Here is a 22,187-nt window from a genome sequence, read left to right as displayed (position 1 = left end):
CTGATGAGATCCAGGGATATGCTGACAGGTACGATATGAAGAGGTTCTATGATGCCTTAAAAGAAGTCTACGGCCCCACATCCTCAGGATCATCCCCCCTCCTCAGTGCAGATGGGAATACCTTGATCACCGAGAAGGAGAACATTCTCGAACGATGGGCTGAGCACTTCAACAGTGTCTTAAATCGCCCTTCCTCCATAAATGATGAAGCCATAGACCGTCTCCCACAAGTCCCCACCAACGAAGCACTGGACGATCCGCCAACACTTCTTGAGACCCAGAAAGCAATCCGTCTGCTATCCAGTGGCAAAGCACCTGGCTCAGACTCCATACCAGCAGAGGTCTACAAGGATGGAGGCACTGTGCTGACTGAGAAGCTTCATCAGCTGTACTTACTCATGTGGAAAGAAGAGACGATCCCCCAGGATTTCAAAGATGCATCTATCATTCACTTGTACAAGCGAAAGGGGAACCGGCAAGCCTGTGATAACCATCGGGGCATTTCCTTGCTCTCCATCGCAGGCAAGATACTTGCCAGGATCCTACTTAACCACCTCACAGCACACCTTGACCAAGGTCATTTGCCTGAGAGCCAATGTGGATTCCGGAAAGAGCGCGGAACCACTGACATGGTGTTTGCTGCAAGGCAGCTGCAAGAGAAATGTCAGGAGCAAAATGCTGATCTGTTCTCCACCTATGTCGACCTCACTGAGGCCTTCGACACCGTGAGTAGAGAGGGACTGTGGAAGATCATGGCCAAGTACGGATGCCCTCGGAAATTTATTTCCTTGGTCAGCCAATTCCATGAAGGCATGCAGGCTCGAGTCCAGGACAATGGGAAACATCTGCTCCTTTTGCTGTCACAAATGGTGTCAAGCAAGGCTGCGTCCTGGCTCCAACGCTGTTCAGCCTCATGTTCTCTGCAATGCTTACTGATGCCTTCAGAGATGGCGATGTTGGAATCGGCCTAAAGTACCGAAAAGATGGCAAGCTGTTTAACCTCAGAAGGCTTCAAGCAAAAACGAAGGTCATGACAGACATCATCAGAGACTTTTTGTTTGCTGATGATTGTGCCCTCAACGCTGGATCTGAAGCTGACATGCAACTCAGCGTCGACAAGTTTGCCACTGCCAGCAGGAACTTCGGCCTTACCATCAGCACGAGGAAAACTGAAGTTCTCCATCAGCCAGCCCCAGGGAAATCCTACGTTGAGCCCAACATCACAGTCAACGGTCAGAGACTCAGTGCGGTGGAGCGGTTCACATACCTTGGCAGCACACTGTCACGAAATGCGACCATCGACGATGAAGTGAACGTCAGGATTGCAAGAGCAAGCGCAACTTTTGGTAGACTCAATGCAAATGTCTGGAACAGAAGAGGCATTAGTCTTGAGACCAAGCTAAAGGTCTACAGAGCAGTAGTTCTCCCCACACTACTGTACGCCTGCGAAACTTGGACAGTGTACCAACGACATGCCAAGAAGCTGAACCACTTCCACACAACATGCCTCAGGAAGCTACTTAACATCAAGTGGCAAGACAAGACCCCAGACACAGAGGTGCTCGCAAAAGCCACCCTTCCCAGCATCTTCACCATCCTGATGCAGTCCCAGCTTCGCTGGGCTGGACACGTGGCACGCATGCCAGACCATCGGCTGCCCAAAAGGCTCTTCTATGGTGAGCTGCAACAAGGGAAGAGATCACACGGAGGTCAGAAGAAGCGTTTCAGAGATACTCTGAAAGTCTCTCTGAAAGCGTTTGATATCAACCCTGACTCCTGGGAGGAATCTGCAGTGGACCGTGACAAATGGCGCGCTGCTGTGCACAAAGGCGCCAGGTTGTGCGAGGCCAACAGGACTGCTGCAGCTGTTGAGAAGAGGCAGGCCAGAAAGTCACGGGCAAACAAGCTCCCTGTCTTTGTCTGCCCCAACTGTCAGCGAACATTTCGTGCGCAGATTGGACTATTCAGCCATCTGCGCACTCACAGATAGATTCATGAGCATCCTTCCCCCCACCACACCACCACCCTCCCCCCATCCCCCATCCCCCATCTGGATGACAACGATGGTCATCATTGATCTCGATGGACACACCACCATGAGAGGATATAGATCTAGCTCTCTTTGGAAAATCGCAGTTGGATTTGAGAGTTATTTCTGATTCCAAATCATTTTCGTCCGTTAAACTTCTCAAGACAAATTTACTACACGCAAGTTCCCTTTGATCCTCTAATGGTAATACTCCTGCTGCAATGTACGTTTTCTTACTAGAAGCATGGACTGGTAAGCCAAGTGTCAGTTTATATGCTCTGCAGTCTATGCTTTGAATTTTTTTCAATAAATATTTCGGTGCACTGAAGTATACTGCTTGTGCATATGTAAGTTTTGACCAAACAAGTGATGTGCAAAGGTGTGTGTGTGTGGGGGGGGGGGGGAGGGAGGGTGTGTGTGTGTGTGTGTGTGTGTGTGTGATATACATCTGTATTGAAGTGCAATGTCTACATTCACAAAGTTTTGATTTTTTTCCATGATCAGAAAGAAAAAAACAAAACTCTGCAGTGAATCTTAACTGGTTTGAACCACACTGCATCCCTCCCCACCCCCCACCTTTCTCCCTCAAAGAGAAGAAGAAAAATCACAGCTACAGTTTCTGAAGTCTTTTTTTAAATGTACCATATGATCAATATCATTAGCAAGCAGTGGGTATAAGCTTTGGCTGTTAAAATCAAATTATCTCTTGTATACAAGTGATGTATATATTGCATATAAAGCAACATTATATCAGATAAATATAAACAGTATATAAACAGTTGCAATATTTGTTCACATCAGTATGAAAAAAAAATATCAGGAGCATTCAAACTCCACAATTCCCAAAAAGAAAGCTTAAAAAAAATCTTCATACACAGATGATAATCGGACTGTCTTACACAATTTGTCAATACCAATGATCCACCTGAATCAATCCGCTCTCAACTAACACACACACACACACACACACACACACACACACACACACACTGTACAAATTGACACCCACTACTGTAACTCCCCTTCAGTCTAAATATTTTGACAAAACAGTCTTCAAGGCCCTAATAAGCCATCTTTCACTGTGTCATCAGTGTCAGATTGGTGTAAAGGGGGAAGCAAAACTGTCAGATCATTACATATTTTCACTTCCAAATTTGTTAAATTTTGTAAAATTACTCAATTTACTGTCAGCAGCATTGGTTTCCACTGCTGATGCAGAAGTAGCAGTGATGTCTTCTTGGACTTGCACATCTGACAGCTGTGACAAAAAAAAAAGAAAAAAAAAGAATATAATTATGATTATAGCTTGAATGTTTTGACATTTGTTTTAGTTACACATTTTCAGTCAAATTCCATACAACCCCCAAAATGTGTCAGATCTATTCACTGCATTATGCATGTGCAGAATCTCAAGCCAGTGAGTTGTTTAAATTTGCAACAATAACTATGCTTTCTCTCTCTCTCTCTCTCTCTCCCCGTGTGTGTGTGTGTGTGTGTGTGTGTGTGTGTGTGTAAACATTCAGTAAATTGATTTGTTAAATATGTTTTTTTCTAAATTCATATTATTGTTGTTGTTTTTTTGTTTTTTGTTGTTGTTTTTTTTGTTTTTGTTTTTTTCTTCTTCTCAAATCAGATTTTCTATGTGTTGCTCAGTTAATATTTATTCAAACGGTTGCAAAAATGTCAGTACAACAAAAAGTTAATCTGACAAATGGTTTCAGTCAATCAGTGTGTAAACATTCACACTGCCTGTGGAAGAAGCAAGGATCTCACTGTCTCAGTATCATTGTTACAACACTTTCTGAAAATGTGCAAGCATTTCCACTTGAAAGAAGTATGTGCTGACAAATGTTGTATAGTGGAAATTCATTGTAGTGTTTGTTTCAGGGGTACACTAGTCAGTTTTGTACTATGTGTCAGAGATGCATATATCTGCATGTGCTGAATAAATATCACAGCTAAGAATGTGACCAAAAAACAAACAAACACACACACACACACACACACACACACACAAATCTAGTTGAATGATACAACATTGGTGAATGGAAGTTGAAAAAGACTGGCCAGCTGGTGTACTGTAATTCTCCGTTTTAAAGGTTAAATTGTGCTTTTGGATTCAAACATTAGACAGATAAGTGTGTGAGAAATGAAGACAGTATAATTATCCCTCTTTGAGAAATCTGACCCAGAACATTCCTAGGCTTGGCTGTTGAACTGCAACAAATATATTTTGAAACATAAAAAATGAATATTTGATTCAAAATGCCACATACCGTGCTTGTTTTGAAGACCTTGTTCGTGAAAAGTGAAGGAATATCATCGCCACTGTGGGTGCAGTCCTTTTCAGTTCACGAAGTGATTCTGAGCTCGCCACGCTCTATGCAATCGGTTCATGGCTGGTACTGGTTGCGATGTCACCTTTTTTCCTTTGAAGTTCGAACAGCACACACAGTACTTCTTTCCTCCCGTTTTCCCCAGACCCACTGTGAAGCATTTACACAAGTACAATCGACGAACTCGCAACTTTCGCTTTTAGAGACTCCCCACGAATTCTCTTTCCGGCGTAATCAAGGGCAAATTACTCTATTTTTTTTCTAACGAACAAGGTCTATAGGCAATGACAATGACAAATGTTTTATTGACAAATGACAATGTTTTATTGAGGGCAGAATGGATAAGCTGGAAGCTTCTTTACACCATGCCCTCACACACGCATACACACACATACACACATTGTAATAAATGAAATAAGTATGAATAATAAATGACATAGAACAAACCAAATAGATAATAATAGTTACATAAATGGGTGAATCAAAGACTACAATTACAGAAACATGAAAATCATACAAAATAGCATGCTATTTCCAGCTGTTTTTTGTTTGTTTTCTTTACAGATGCCATTCTGTGAAAGTGGAAATTGACTATTTTGCTGCACAAAAATTATCATCTTCACTTTAAGTACCTGAACAGTTATTTAAAATCAAACTGATTGGGAAAAAAGCTCAGATTCAGAATCTACATTTATTTTACTTCACAAAACATTTTATTTTCCTTCTGTATCTCCCATAGTTTTTGTACTAGTATTTTTTTTTTAATTTATTAACCCCGAATCCTCAAAATTCCCTGGCAAGGGGAGGGCAAATTTTTACAAAATCATCTGGCACTCAACTGGTTAAGAGCTTAGTGAGGTCAGCCCAATGTTCCCCGAGTCTATGATCCCACAAATTTTCTTTCAGCCAGTTCTAAGTTCCCCCATGACTATATTCCCCCAGGTCTGTGTGTGAAGGAAATAAAGATGACAAATCAGCAGTCACACAGTAAATGCTGAATCGTCATCGCAATGCTGAATTATCATTGCAATAACATGCTAAAGTGTCACTAATCCGCTGATCATGTTGTCAAACTAATGGAAGTCTAACATGTTCAATTGTCACTGATCAGTAATAATTCAGCAGAAGTCTATTAGACATCATTTTTGTCTTCAGTCTGCTGATTTGCTGCCAGCACCAATTCAGCAGTTTATTGAGCTCTACGAAATTGTTGCTGGTAACAATTCAGTGGAGGTGACAATTCAGTGGCTAAAAGTGGTGCTGCACTGTGGCAACTTGCTCTCCCTGGGTAAGCAGCTCAAACATCACAAAGAAATCTGTTCTGACAAAGAGTAATTCATCTTTTTTCCAACCTGATCATATCTTGCTACAAGGAATACACCTGCAGAGATAACTTTTCTTCAGGAACAGACCAATAACACGCATTTAAAATAAATAAATAAGGTAACCTGTAAGTGTACGGTCCTTTTTCTACCACACTGGGCCTGCCACCTTGCAGAACTTCCTCAGGGTTCACCACGTCAAAAACAAAAATCCTGAAGAAGACAGGCACCGGCGGTTTCTGCCAGTAGCCAAAGGAATACCCACCAGGCTTCACTGCCAGCATCTGCAGACACAGGATGCAATATCTGACATTTGCCATTGTTGTTTAAAGTCCAACCAGCAGCACATGACCTTTATAAGGACTGCCAAATTAAACAAAAAATTCAACCACATTAAACACATAACACTTTTTTTTTCTCTGTCATATCTGAGAAAAATCAACAACTGCAAAACAGCACAATTTGTGACATGTTGTCTTTGCCATTAAGCTCTTTGAGGTAAATTAGACTAGGCTGTGCTGAAGACATCAGCCCTTGATCTATCATCCCCAGATTATATTTATAAAAACTCATAAAATAAGGGTGAAAAACTTCATAATCACACAATATATATAATGGTCATAAAGGCAAATAACACTGCAGAATGGACAGCTTATGCCCATCCCAGTGTTCATAATATCACTACCTAACCGCCAGAGCAAAACAGCACAGACAGTTCATCACAGACTGTGGAATAAAGATTGAAAAAAAGTGTCAAGGCTTACTGAAAAAAAATAATGGGGAATTGACTGGGAAGGACAGAAAAGCAGGCAATAGTGAAGGATGAAAAAAGGCAGAAACAAAGACAGCAATAGAAACTTATAGGAAATTTCAAACATAGAATTTCAGTAAGTTGGAGATGCTATCCATACTTACAGACCCTCAGTATTCCATGGTTGGTTGGATGCAATAATAAAAAAAAAATACAAAAATAGGGGAACTGACTTTCACTCAGCCTGGCAATTGAATGTGCTCTTAAGCTGTTGTGTAAAATCATGGTCCTGTGATGATGTAAGAAGTCAGGCAGCTTTCTAGGGGGAGTAAGTGAAAAGATGTGAATGTTTTTGTCCGTTTTCTCAAAGCTGTCAGATTAGAATGCCTTTTAAAAAAAAGAATTATCAAGGAAAGGTGGTTGTTGGTTTTTCTTCTTTTTGTGGAAAGAGAAAGGAAATAACAACAACAGTGTAATGTAACAATGAAAACATGCTCTAGTTTCCAGAAAAATGTATGACAACCCCTGTCTGCACTTAGTTTTACAGGAAAGAGTGGCAACAGAATCATATCATGGAGGAGGTAGAAAAATCTTAATCCGTTGATTCTCCTGTCCTAAAACTAATGGCGCTAACACAAAACTTTTTTGCTGTTGTTTTTGCTGCCCCATCATCTGCACCTTTACAGTGGCATTACTCTCATGCCACTCATTCTGAGTTCCCCATACACAGTCACACCTGGGTTTGTCTGTCACAGTCTGAGCATCAGCATTCCATTGGGAATTATCAATGTTAGGACACCAGGAAGCTACACACCAGACTGGAGACCATGTACTGCTGCTGAGTCACTTTGGTGGTGTTTAATAGTGCCAATGCGACTGGTTGCATAGGGTCCTCTCACCACATCAGTTCAGGCTTCAAGGATTGTCAACATCCTTTATTATAAATGGGGAACATAACAGAATATGGGAAAGGAACAGGAAACTGAGGGGTTAAAGGGCAAGGGACTGGAAGTACTTGTACAAGAAGAAAAATATCCGGTGGACAAAACAACAAAGTTCTCATAAGCAAATCTATCAAAGTTCTTCCATCGCACACTCCAAACATCACTTTGCCAAATACCACACATCAATCTACAACTTGTTTAAAATGAATAAGCAAAAAGACCATAATATCCCATTAACTGAATTAAGCAATTAATATCAACTCAACTGCTCAGATTCTCAATTTAAAACAGTCTAATTTCTAAAAGAAAAATGTAAATTCCAGAGCCTTCTATACGGCTGAGTTGAGGTTACATATCATTCAAGATTAAACTTGATTATCAGAAATACTTAATAAGAAATTTGCTTAAATGCACTACATCTAAACTCTCACATAATGGTATGAATAGGGAAATGCAAATAGTATTTAACATATTGGATTCCATTCCCCATTGTTAGAAATGTTTACTTTAAAGCAAAAAATATTTCACTCACCCTATCAAGTTGACAAAGTCTAACAATGCTGTTGCTTTTCCCCTTTCTTGCAAACAAGGAACTGACAAAAATACAGCTACTGGTTGTCCAAAGAATTGTAGAGAACTCACTTTGTAAAAAGATATCAAGATGCAGCATATCCATCCTACATGAAAAACATCGTACACAAGAAGCAACCACATTGTAGCATGAATCATTCTAATACTCACTGGGACAAGAACAAGCATGGACACGCATTCTCTCTCTGTCTCTCTCTCTCTCTCTGTCTCTCTCTAAACTGGTAAAAGATTACAGTTTCACACTGTAAACCTGTTTTGATTCAACTAAGAACACCATCCATGAAGTCCCCTACTGAAAACAATTATTGCTTAGTCATGGAGCCAGGCTGAGTAAGCGTCCCCCTGAGTGGAGACCTCCACCATGTCCCTCCAACAACAGTCCATGAAACCGAAGACCTTGACAGGACTCACCCCAAACATGGAAGTGGAGGCGGATTGAAACTCAGAGTCATGATACCCATGAGAGCAGGGCATGAAAAGCCACAGATCTTGGGACAATTTTTACAAATCTTTATACTGATGATGCTGTGGAGGTCCATTACAAGTTTGGGACTATGTGACAAGCCTGTACTCTATGCTTCCTTTCATAATGATATCCTGATGTTAGCCAGGCCCTGGAGATATGCAGACACTTGCGGTGTTGGTCAGGAAATTTGATGAACACACAAAAAGATGCATCCATGAAATGTATGATACTGTGTGTTTCCAGTCTTCCCATTAAACTTATAGCCCACTGCACACTCTGGAAAGGAGCCAGCCATGGGCAAAAAACAACAACAAAAAAACACCTCTGTTGGGAATCAAACCCATGTCCTCCCAGCTGTTAGTCTGCGATGCTAACCACTTTGCCATGGTAGCTGGTAAGACAAAACATAAGTTTAAAGAAAACAGACACAGGATTGTGAAGATGACACTGACACTGGCACGACACAGACTGACACCCTGCATGAAATCAAAGCAAATACGTCCAACAAATAAAATAGCAGTCCAAATAATCATTTTCTTTTCTTGCTTTTACACCCCCCACCCCCCTCCCTCTCTTCAGATGGAGAGTAGGGTAGGACTGAGGTTAAGAGTGGTCAGTTTCTGTTTCAAGGAGGTGTCAAAGCATGCAGACTGATCCATTTATATGCAACACCACATAAGCTTTGGAAGAGAAAAAGAAAAGAGAGCAGATGCCTGACTTTCACTTAAACCCAATGTGCTGGTCGGCCTTCGAGAGCATATCCAGGTTGATTACTGTTGCTAAAAGGAAGGAATGCAAATCAAGCTCAGGTACTGGGTCAATCTAAAATTTCTCCATTCCATTGTCAGTGACTGAAATGATTTCCATTCTGAGTGAGCATGGTCAAACAATAAAGAATCCTGCTGACACCACAAAAGTGACTTTCCCAAAAAATGTGTTAAACTTTTATTACAATATAACCTGCGAATTTTGGTGTCTTTTTTCATATAATACTATGTGCTACAGTTGGTTTTTTTTTTTTTTTTTTTTTTTTTTTTTTTTTTTTTTTTTTTTTTTGCTGCCCCATCATCTGCACCGTTTCAGTGGCATTACTCCCACGCCGCTCATTTAGATTCCCCCATACACGGCCACACCCGGGTTCGTCCGTCGCAGTTCCAGCGTCGGCAGTCCACAGGGAACCATCGATGTTAGGTCGCCTGGAGGCCACACACCAGAGGAGACCCTGCACTGCTGCTGAGTCACTTCGGTGGTGTTCAGTGGTGCCTGTTCTGATTTTACGTACTTAGGACACCACCTACTAAGCCCCCTACTAACGACAATAATGGCTTAGTCGCGGAGCCAGACTGAGTGAGCGTCCCTCCCAGAGTGGAGACCGCCACCACGTCCCTCAAACAACAGCCCCCGACGAATCCGCCGATACTGACGACATTGACAGGACTCACCCCAAGCACAGAAGTGGAGGGGTATCGAAACTGAGGTCACCATGAGAGCAGGGCATGAAAGGCCACAGACTTTGAGACTATTTTGTTTATATTGATGACGATGAAGGAGGAGGAGGATGACGATGATGATGACGATGTTGCTATGGAGGTCCATTTTGGTTTGGGACTGCGTGACAAGGCTGTACTCTACGCTTCCTGTCATAATGATATCCCGGCGTTAACCAGGCCCGAGAGATACAGACACTTGCAGTGTTGGTCAAGTAATTAGAGCAACACACCCAAAGACGCATCCTTGAAGTGGATGACACTCGACTGTGTGGTCCCAGTCTCCCCATTTAAGCCCACAGCACACTCAGCTCTGGGTAGGAGCCGGCCACGGGCCGAAAAACCCACCTCCGCTGGGATTCGAACCCGCGTCCTCCCAGCCGTCAGTCCGCGACGCTAACCACTTCGCCACGGCGGCTGGTTACAGTTGGTTTTTTGTTTGTTGTTGATTTTTGTTTACAAGGCTCAAAACAAACAGGCAGAAAAAAAGCAAGAAAAAGCAAGAAAGAGTGAGGAAGTAGGGATGGAAAAAAGAATGAAAGAAAGGAAACTGTAAAGTATGCAAAAGAGAAAGGAAAAAATACCCCCCCCCCCCCCTGCACCCCCCCCCCCCCCAATGCCCCCCCAAAAAAAAAAAAAAAAAAAAAAAAAAAAAGAAGAAGAAAGAATGCTTTCTCTGTTGCGAAGCATCTCCTATTTATTTATATAAAAGGGCTGAGAAAACAAGACACATCATGTCACCATTCACAGCTGACAGGACTTCAATGTGAAGATGAACAAAGGATAAAATGAGGAGAGACAACATTAATCTGCATGATCAGACCAGAACCCAGCAGTAACCAACCTCACTTTATTCCCAAATCAAATTTATGAGCAGACAGATGCGTACAGTGGCTGAATGGTTACTGAGTGCTGGATTATCACCCAAGTTTCAAGCATTCAATCTCTGTTTTCAGCATGCATGATGGGTTAAGGGATTTTCCTGATCTTCAACATAACCATGTGCAGACATGTGAGTGTCTGAACCCTCTTCACATGTATTTCTATACAGAAGATCAAATGCAGACACTAAGATCCGGTAATCCATGTCAGCATTTGGTGGGTTATGGAAACAAGAACATACCGATTATGCACATCCCCCAAAACTGGTATGGCTACCTACATGGTGAGGTAAAAGCGGTCATACACATAAAAACCCACTCATGCATATGAGTGAACAATGGAGTTGCAGCCCACGAAAGCAGAATAAGAAGAATAAACAGAGAGATCCATATCAGATTGAGATAGACAGATAGATAAGACAGACAGTTTGGTCCTGGCAAACATACTAATAAACAGACATGAAGACAGGTAATAAACAATGAACCAAAACTCCAGCCTAACCCATTTGTAACAGTACTAGAAGAGTTTACACAGCACTGAATCATGTTTAGAAACAAATCAAAGCACTTTCACATCAGTCATTCACATACATGCATGCATGACTCGTTTCAGGAATGGAAGACAAAGCTTATAAATACATAAAAATAGAAAGACATGCAAACAGATAGACAAAGAAAATGTAGACCAAGGTGGTGGGATAAGGGGGCTATTTTGAAACAACTGGGTTTAGAGATTTGACAAATCCAAAACTTATTAAAACGAATCTACCTGAACACACCTGTTTCATTTTCAGGTGGATGATAGCCTGGAAGATGGGGTCAAAGATACAGGTCATGACAAACAACATTGCCCCCATCACCACCATGCCCACCAGTCCAAATTTTGACAATTTCTTCATTGCCTGGATCCCTGAAACCAACCAATCCATCCATGAATTACATGATATTCAATCCTCATCAGATCAACAAGTGTCACTGGCATGCACTGATAGCCAGCCAGACTGACAAATAGGTAAGTAGGTAGGTAGGTAGGTACGGAGGTAGGTATAGATGAACAGACCAAAAGAGACAGTCAGGCAGATATATACAATGCACCAAAAATGATAGAGACAGAGGAAGGTCTTCACAGACATATCTATGGAAAAAAAGAAATATAATAATAATTTTTAAAAAGTTATATTAAGTTTCTAGTGAGTCAATCCATCTGTGCACTCTCTGCCTGGGTATCCTACACTCAGCTTATATCACAGATTGACATAATCTTACAGTTCGGCCACAAAGCAAAGTGAGAGCTGTATTATCAATGTTTTTTTCATAGCAATGGGAAATCATTTACAGCTTAGTCTTTTGTGAAGGACTGTGACTCAAACTAGGAGGCAAAATTGCACTGGCTCTCAGTGCTGCAGCCTTAGGAACTGGTTGGCCTTTGGGAACCATCCCAACACTGACTGTCCTAAAACCCTCTTGGCTGAGAGGTGGGATGTAACTTGGGCAAGACACTCTCCACTATTATCAAATTCCAGGCCAGATAGTTGGGACAGCATTTACCTCCTCTGCTTTTCTGATGGTCATAGTTGAACACAACTGACTATCATACATACAATACCATAAGATCCAAGCAAAGTCAAAATGAGTGTACAGCATGAGCAGTAAGATCAGCTATCTGATATCCCTAGCATTATCAGACATAATACTATCCTCCAATAAAGAAAGAAAGAAAAAATATATGCATACACATACATTATTGGAGAAAGAAAGAAGAGTGGGGATGAAAGGCAGGGGTAACTATCTACAACTGAATTATAATAAGAAAAAAAATTAAAGATAGAAATGCATCTTTAACCTGTGTGTGTGTGTGTGTGTGTGTGTGTGTGTGTGTAAATCACCAGTGACATTGCAAAAATACTTAATTATGAGCACTTCTTGTATTCCCAAGAAAGCTTTAACCTACATTTTGTATTAAAAAAGAAGAAAGAAAAAAAAAAACACATAAATGTGTGAAAAAACAGCATTGACATAAAATATCTGCCCCATTTTCCTTCAACATAATTGATAAAAATTTCGAAAGTAAGCTGCTCCGAGTCAATATCACAGTCCCATGCAGCCCCTGCACACATACACATGTTACTAATAATATGACAGTACTGCAGTAAGAGAGACACACAGCAGCAGACACATGGACACTGTCAGCTTGCTGATACTTTAGATTATGTAACTGGCCAGCAATAACACCATCTCTCTGGCAAACCCATGGTCAACTTGCGCATTCTCACCATCTTCTGTAAGAGACTTATGGACAAAAGAGCTGTGTTTGTTTGTTTTTTGTCAAACTAGCGCCCAGCATTTTGTGTGGATCCAAATCGTGGTTGATTGGGAAGCCCCAGTTGAGCAGAAGCTGAGATATCAATCTGTATATCTTCCCTTCTGCAATGTTCCCTTCAGTATTGACAGATCTAGCCTACACTTAATTTCATGGAGCAATCTTCATTTTAAACAAAGGTGGAGCATCAACAATATTGGTGTGCCATGAACAACAATCAGAGTGGAGTTTCAGTTTCCAGGTGTCAAAGCATACAGACTAATCCATGTACACTATGTATCTGCTTTGGGGGAAAATGGAGCATATGCCTGACCTTCACACAAACCCAATGTGCTGGTCAGAAGCTGAGTCACAGACACACCATGCAGTTATTCACACCCATGCATAACTGACTCAGAATGATGAAAGACAACAAACAAAACAAAGGCTAAGGATCTTTGTGCAGTCAAGCTGATGATGTCAAACCCCACAAAATGCTGTTATTCAGTATGATCTTAAAACATCAGCTGTTGTATCTTAATAAATGTATCAAGATCAAGCAGTCTTGCTGTAACAATCCTCCAAGGAGCTGTTGAGGTAGAAAAAATGATGGACTGACTATATTGAAAAATGAACAGGAAAACCATCTGCAGAAACCCAGGCTTCAGTACACAACTGACAGACCTGGAAGAATCTGGGGAACAGTTCTTCTGTGCGTCACCCCTATGACTCTTCACCGAGTTAAAGAAGAAAATTAAGAAAATTTGAAATGCCATGATGATAAAGAAATATCTGTTCATGTCAATTTGGAGAGTACTTTGAAGTACTGTCATCATTACCATAGGCTAAATTGAAACACAAAGACCAGCACAGCTACCTGACACGCAGACACTTTTAGTTTTATGGGTGTTTTTACATTCTTTTTTACCATCACATTAATATGTAATCATGCATGACACATATTATGTATAGTAACAACACAATCAATATGTAACCGTACCTTGTATTAGTCCCACAGTTAAACGTATTCCATGAAATAAACCAAAGAATTCATCTCTCTCTCTCTCTCTCTCTCTCTCTTGCCCATATGCTTCCCTTGCAACAGTAATGTTCTCCCATTATTGCTATATGTATCTTTGTCAATATACTTATGCAACGTTGCATTTTAATGTGTTTCTTACCTCTATATATGTTTAACCATCATGCTATGCTATTATTGTTTAATACTGTGTAGTGTAGACGCTAAACAGGGCAAGGACTGGATGAAAAAAGCGCACCAGACATTATCTATATAATAAAAAGAATTGTGTGGTGTCCTCTCTCTCTCTCTTTCCACGTTCCTTCCTAACCAAACATCATTATATATATATATATATATATAGAGAGAGAGAGAGAGAGAGAGAGAGAGAGAGAGATGTGTGTGTGTGTGTGTGTGAGCCTCTTTTTTTTAGATTTCTTTTTAATTACAAACATCAGAGGTAATACTTCATTATAAACATCAGAGGTGATCAGAGTGAAGTACCTTTGCGCCCACTGGCTTCATTGTGTTTTCTTTGCCTTTTTGTGTGTATTTCTTTAGTATTTCTGCTCTGATCTGGACATCTTTTATATCTATGTATGCGTTTTGTTTCCAGGACTGCAAAGGTCGGAACAGATTTGATTATTATTTGCTCTCTGAACAATTGGACATTTAATATTCCTCATATCTGTGTTTTCATTTACAAACTGACACAAATGAATACTGTTCACCTTATCTTAACTTCAGCGTCACTCACTTTTTACAAAGATACGGAGATCTGGACTTCTAAACTCGGTCAAAGTTTGTGCGAACACAAGCAGGGAGGCAGTAACACTGACCAGAACGATGCAGTTTTACGAAGGCTGCCGAGTATAGCCGAGCGACATCGGACCTTTTGTAACGATCGTGGCCCGTGGCCACTGTTAAAAAAAAATTGGATAGCTGATTGGCCATGAAAGCTGAAGCCAACAGGACGCCATATTGTTCCTCGTTTCCGGCTGTCAATCCGTTGAGAAGTTGTATGCTAACTGGCGGTAGATAACTGTGTATCTTTTATGAAATCCCTTAATCGTGTTATGCTAGCCCACGACATGTAAAATGTTGTATCCCGACTGATATCTGCCAGAAAAGAAGCGCTTGAAACCGGTTTGTGTGGTCAGGTTTTGTGTGTGTGTGTGTGTGTGTGTGTGTGTGTGAGTGTTTCAGTGTGTGTGTGTGTGTGTGTGTAGTAGTAGTAGTAGTAGTAGTAGTAGTAGTAGTAGTCTTCAGTTTAGCGTCTTCCACTTTAAGTGATATTAGACGGAAAAAGGGGGGCGGGGGGGAGGAGGGGGTGGAGGTCGGGGTGTGGTGGTGGGAACAATAGTGGGCAGAGGGTGAAGAATGGTGTGTGTGTGCGCGTGTGTGCGCATGTGTGTGTGTGGTGGGGAAAGATACAGAGCATTGGAAAAATTAAAACATTAAAAGGGGAGACATAGGCATAACATAGAAGGAAACGCTAACATCAAACAACTGTAACAATTATAACAAATGTCCAATTGGACTATGCAGCAAACCTTCTGCAATAGCAGATAACATCTTGAAATTGTCAAAAATACATTCACAAGAATTTTCCGAGAAGTTTGGTAAAAACGATTTCAGACTCTGACATTCAAAGAGAGTATGTGTTTGCTAGAAATAGATTCTCCACATATGCATTTAACATCTCTGCTGAACTTTGTTATGAAAGTGTTCAGCTTTATCCTGTTTGATAATGCCTGAATTTGCCTTAATCTGATTAAATTACTGAATGTATTTGATCGATTGTTAGATTCCTGTTGTTGAATATTATTCATACTTTTATTTAAAACTTTGCCATTTTGCTGGTATACTTCCCTGACTTTACCCCATGATGCTTTTTCTAGTAAGCGGTACCCCTCTTGTACTGACAAAAGGCACATAAAGTTCTGTAGTTCCCTGTTGGTGTTTTGCACCTTTTCTTGCAGCCCTGTCAGCCCATTCAATATATAGGAGACCAAGTTGAGAAGGAACCCAACAAAAAGTTATATGTGTTCCCCTCAAATTCAAAAGGTGTACAATGTGACTTATTTCTATCATTATTTTGGACTTGTTCTTTGATGAGTTTAAAGCATATAATACAGATTTTGAATCAACCTAAAATAAGACTTGTAGAAGGCAAACTGGAAGATCAAGAAAATAATTTAATTCCATAAGAACAGTGATAAGTTCAGCTGTGAATATTGATCTATCTTTACCAATATAGTATGATCGTTCAGTTTTCAGTTTTGATAAAACGAAAGCTGAACCCGCTTGGCCATTGTCTAGGAGTGAGCCGTCTGTGTAGATATGTAAGTGGTCACGGTATCTGTTCTGAAGGTGTAATCGGACTTCTATTGCCATGATATTTGGATTTTCTTTTTTTCTTTTTTTTTTCTTTTTTTTTTTTTTTTGCAATGTCAGTCTGATTGATATCAAACTGTGCTTTACTCATCTCCCAAATGGGGCATGGACTTACTGTTTTCTGCATGTCTACATTATCTGGATTAATTTCGGACTTTTGGAAAAGGTTTGACACAAACGTGCCAACTGGCGTTAGATAAGATATCGTTTTAGCTCTTTTGGGGAAGTTGTTTTCAGATGTAATTCTTACTTCCTCGTTGATGTAAAATTTTCAGTTGTTGAGCTTCCCAGTACGTATTTAGCACATGCCAGGTTTCGGTATTCATCCAAAGGTAATTCTCCTATTTCTTTATATGTTCCGAGGGTTGATGCGTGGAAAGGTACGCCAAGGGCAAGTCTATACGCTTTAAAGTCAATGCTTTGAAGTTTCTTTAACAAATACTTTGGAGCATTGAAAAAGACTTCTTGTCCATACAATAGTTTGGATCGAATAAGTGATGATGATAAATGTTTCAGTATCGTTGTGTCTTGTCCCTAGTACTGTTTACTTATAACTTTGAGCAAGTTTAAACATTTTCTTGCTTTTGTAATTATATATTCAATATGGGCATTCCAAGCTAGTTTTCAAGTAAGCATTAAGCCTAAAAAAAATGTATCATATCTCTGTACTGAATTGACTCATTTTCAATTTTAAATGTTGGTAACTCTTCTGGATTATTACCATTGTTAAAAAGCATAATGTGAGTTTTTTTCTGCTGATAATGTAAGACCATTGTCGACAATATACTTATTAAATTTATATATTTCTCTTTGGTATGTTTTCTTAATATAGTTTAATCGGAGATTAGAAAAGAGAGATAAACCACTTGCAGAAATTGCTGAAGCCAGGCAGCCTGCGCCGCGGCACGCATTCATTATTCATGAGCTGCCTTTGCCCCGCCCAAACTAAGGGAAAGCGTCAGTCGAACGCAGTCTCCTGAGTGATTTTATAATTTGGATTACACCTTTTTTCCCTTTTCTGTTTGCTTCATCCCACGCAGATGTCAAACTCAATTTTGTTGTGAATAACATTCCTAAATATTTATATGTATTGGTTACTTTTATTTCCCTATCACCACAGCACCATTTTTCACGAGTCGAACGATGACCTCCATTGCGGAAAACTATAATATTGGTCTTAACGAGATTCACTGTTTGTTGTAGTCTGTCTGTTTCTTGCTTAAGGGCATTTAATTGATTTTGTAACCCTATGGGTGTGTCAGACAAGAGAACAACATCATCAGCAAATAGCATTAAGAGCAAATCTGTTGCGCCAGGTATCATTTGTATTCCATGTCTCCCCTTCTTTGATAACTCCACTGCCAATTCACCGATGAAAAAGGAAAACAGCTGTGTGCTTGGCATACAACCTTGTTTAACCCCTCTTGGACACTGAAAAAAGTCTGAATAAATACCTTTGTCACGAACACATACAAGTACAGAATCGTAGATGCTTTTAACAGCCATGTAAAACTCCCGAGAGAGAGAGACAGAGACTTAGAGAGAGAGATAGAGCACAATACAACGGTCTGCTCGGGCAACATGAAGCGTTTGTATATATATGAATTATATATATGATTATGTACATATAGATAGATTTAGATTTACATACTGATAGATCTATGTGAAATTATGTATGTATGTATTCATGTATGTATGTATAGACAGATGTTAGAAGAGAGACAGAGCTGAATATGTGTTTTATGTTTTGATTTTTTTTTTTTTTTTTTTTTTTTTTTTTTTTTTTTGAAGAAATGGTGATGTAAACCAGAAAGTGTGAAGAAAAAGTAGCGTTACGAAAACGCAGTTCAATAATTTATAACTGTCTCTCTCATGTGCAACATTGCGCTGGCGGGGGGGGGGGGGGGGGGGGGGGGGGGGGGGGAGTTGGTGGTGGGGGGAGCTGCTTTATTTTCTTTTTATATTATCTACATTCAAGCAGATGCAAACGTGCTAAAAACCAAAGCAAAAATGAATCGGTTTTCATTGTATACAGCGAATCTTACTACACGTGCGAAATTCCAGGCGTAACTTAACTTTCGCTTTACTGCAGCTGAACCGTCGAACCGACCAGTTTCCTTCGGGTGGGGAAGGAGAGGGTGATTTACCCCCACCTTTCCGCACTGCGTGTGTGCCCCAAAACGGCTTCAGCACTGTTATAGACAGTAAGAAGGGGCCTGCCGCGAGTGGTTTATCTCTCTTTTCTAATCTCCGGTTTAATGCCCTTTTTGATGTATTTCTTTTCATAGTTACGTTCATCCACATACATATATCATCTGCGTATTGCACTAGGATCACATCTTTTGATAAATGTTGGGGTAAGTCGTTCGGCAAGATGTTAAACAGAACAGGGGCAATAACAGAACCTTGGGGTAATCCCATGTGAAGAGTCTTAGGATTTGAGTACGTATTTCCGACTCGTACTTGTATACGTCTTTTAGTCAGGAAATCTTTGATGTAATTATAGAGACGCCCTGAAAAGCCAACAGATTTCAGTTTAAAGAGTAACTTTGCATGCCAAACTTGATCATAGGCTTTCTTTATGTAGTAGAGTGAAACTGAGGGACTACTGAAGAGAGAAATACAAAAGAAAAATAAGAAACTAGTAATGAAGAATAAGATAAATAAATAAAAGTAGTTATTAATAAAATATTACTATATTTTATAAATGTGCATAGCTTCATATTGTTAGAATGCACAATTCAAGTTTTTTTTACAAAACAGATGACGTATTTGATCTTTTTGAAGACAGTTCACTGATGCTGTGTTCAGTGAGCCAGATGACAGTTGTGCAAGTTGCTCAGCTTGTAATATACGCTGTCATTGTGTAAAACCTTTGACCACACTGCTCAGGTGGGTGTTTCTTCATAGTTCTTAAAAGTATCTTTTTACATATGTACATGTTTAGTTATTTTTGGAAGTTACATATTTTAGATTTGTACAAGGCTGAACAGACGCCATTGTTGAACATGTTATCATAACAACATTTCTTTCTTTCTTTCAGTTCTTAGTGAACTGGCTCAGTGCATGGTGCTGAATGAATTACTAGTAGTGTGACCTTTTGTTAGGATTATTGTACATTTAATCAGATGGTCTGTTGATAACTAAGTCATTTGAGGAATACTGTTATGATATGATATGATATGATATGATATATGATACCGTTGCAGACCTATATTTAGGCTTCTCAGCCTTTAGTCTGGTCTTAGTACTCGAAGTCTTATTATCAAAAACGTCCAATACACTTTTTCTTGTTTCTTTTTCCTTTTACAGCTATTTGTACATGCGGTCTGCCCAGTGATTGTCCAGCCTAGCTTTGAAAGCGTTGAAAGAGGGGGCGCTGACCACAGAATCTGGTAGGGCGTTCCACGGGTTCACCACCCAGAAGGAGAAGTAGTGCTGGCGCATTTGTCCGTTGCATGGCCTCTTCTTGAGCCTCAAGTTATGCCCACGGGTCTGTCTGTCACTGTTTTCTAGGACCAGGGGGCTTTCCACTTTATACAGTCCATGGGTAAACTTGTAGGCCTCAATCATGTCTCCTCTGTCCCTACGGTACTGCATGCTGGGTATTTTCATTCTGGCTAGGCGCTCCTCATATGTACTATTTGCCAGCCCGGGGACCATTTTTGTTGCTCTCCTGAGAACACCCTCGATGAGGTCTTTGTCCTTCTGGTGGCGGGGTGACGACGCAACATTGGCAAATTCCAGGTGAGGGCGTATCAGTGCAACGAAGAGCTGTCTCATTGTGTCCATGTCTTGGTACTGGTATGACCTTCTGATCAGCCCTAAGATCCTGTTGGCCTTGTTGACTTGTGTCTCAATGTGCTGTCTGAACTTGAGTTCCTGGTCCATCATTACTCCCAGATCCTTCTCGCCTTTTGATGCTTCCAACACCACTCTCTCATCGCTGTTGTGTAGTCTCATGTTGTACTCAGCTTTGGGGTTATTGTGCCCTAGATGTAGGACCTTGCACTTTGATGCGTTGAAGCGCAGTTGCCAGAGATCAGCCCAGCTGACAAGGTTGTCAAGGTCCTGTTGGATCCTATCTCTCTTACTTTCTATTTCCACCGAGTCATACACTTTCGTGTCGTCTGCGTACATTTCACAGAAGCAGCTGACCATTTGTTTTTTTTCAAAGATAGCTTTTCCCAAGCATGAAGGGAGAGATTTTGCTGACGTGGTTTTGGTGTCCTTCCGCTTGTTGGGTCTGGGAAACACCTCTTGGGGGGTTGTTTTCAGGAATATGGCTGTTGGTTGGTTTTCTTTATGAAGACCTATAAAATCAGTGGTGGCCAGTCGCAGTCTTTCTTTTATTGTCTTAAATGATGCCTTTGTTTTCAGTAATGTTTGGCATCAGGATTTTTTAACCCTGTAGTTTCTTTTGGCACTTAAAATTTACATTACTTGCTTTACTTGAAATTAAGTCCTGTTCGTATCTCTCCCCCACCTCATGGCACACATGGAAAATAGTTGTTTTCTGTTTATTGGTTGCACAGTTTGTTTTTTGTTTGTTTTGTTGTTGTTGTTTTTGTTGTTGTTGTTGTTTTTTTGTCGTGTGACTTGCTGCATCACATGCACTGTACCAATAAAGTGGAACCACTGTAAACCGACGTGTTCCCACGTGTTCGGTGTTGGACTGGATGAACGAACTCAGACCCAGGCAGACTGCATCTTCACATAGCACCCTGCCGTTACATGTGTATCAAATAAAGTTGCAAGAACGTTTTTTTCTTCCAACAAATTGTTGTTTTACATGTGTTGTAAGCTTAACCAAATTATCAATTACAGATCTACCTCTCTGAAAGCCCCCTTGATTAATTGGGATAATTCTGTTTTTATGGCAATAGTACATCAGTCTTCTCAAAATTATTCTTTCCATGAGCTTACCAGTATGTGATGTTAGCGCAACTGGCCTGTAGCTGTTCTTATCTATTTGACATTTTCCTTGTTTATGAACTGGTATTACAATAGACTGTTTCCATTGTGCTGGCATTAAACCATCAATCCAGCACTTTTGAAAAAGCTTAAATAACAAAACAACAAATTTTTCTGTTAAGTGTCGAAGCATCTCATTTGAGACCGAGTCAAGTCCTACAGATGTTTTCTTTCTAGGGAGGGATAGTAATGCGTCTTTAACCTCACTGAGTGTGAGTGGAGCATTGATATACTGACTGTTATCGGGACTTGGATCTGTATAATCACTTTTGCTCTCTTCATCAGTCAGTTATGTGTTTACTCTTTTTAAGCGATAGACCTTCTAATCGCATAGACTCTGAGTACATTTCTACAGATGTTTCTGCTTTCTCTACACTGGACGGAAACTCTTTGTCTTCTATCTTAATTGGGCAAGATGGCAAACTTATACCTTCTTTCATTTCATTGAATTTTTTCCAAACTTTTTTAGTATCTTTATGATTGGATATCTCATTATTACAGAATGAGGACCAATATTGTCTTTTAGCCTGTGCAATGACCATGTCACTATATATATAATGGTTTGCCCTTTTCTTTTCAATAAGATTTTCTGTGACTTGTTTTTCATATAAATTATAAACTTCATTTTTTTTGTCATTTACTGCTGCTTCACAGGCTGGCGTCCACCAAATATTTCCTAAATGCTTGTTTGA

General features: G+C 40.2%; 2 protein-coding genes across 3 annotated transcripts in view; both read right to left on the bottom strand.

Annotated features, from left to right (window-relative positions):
- Positions 1–22,187, bottom strand: part of LOC143283911 (scavenger receptor class B member 1-like) — a 231,628-nt gene that overhangs the window by 124,886 nt on the left and 84,555 nt on the right. The window contains exons 1-3 of one of the 2 annotated variants that reach the window (XM_076590327.1): positions 14,882–15,010; positions 11,587–11,717; positions 5,814–5,971 (exon numbers count right to left, since the gene is read on the bottom strand). In XM_076590327.1, coding sequence (XP_076446442.1) covers positions 5,814–5,971; positions 11,587–11,706 — 278 coding nt within the window. In that variant the 5' untranslated portion in view covers positions 11,707–11,717; positions 14,882–15,010. Of the gene's footprint in view, positions 1–5,813; positions 5,972–11,586; positions 11,718–14,881; positions 15,011–22,187 lie in introns of those variants that run through there. The other variant, XM_076590328.1, reaches the window with a different exon arrangement.
- LOC143283806 (uncharacterized) lies at positions 19,834–20,682 on the bottom strand. Its single transcript, XM_076590177.1, has one exon. The coding sequence runs from the start codon at positions 20,680–20,682 to the stop codon at positions 19,834–19,836; it is 849 nt and encodes a 282-aa protein (XP_076446292.1).

This window comes from Babylonia areolata, chromosome 7 (genome assembly GCF_041734735.1).
Source record: "Babylonia areolata isolate BAREFJ2019XMU chromosome 7, ASM4173473v1, whole genome shotgun sequence".
Lineage (NCBI taxonomy): Eukaryota > Metazoa > Mollusca > Gastropoda > Neogastropoda > Buccinidae > Babylonia > Babylonia areolata.
The sequence above is the reverse complement of the archived record's forward strand: the minus strand, read 5'-3'. Positions and strand labels throughout refer to the sequence as shown.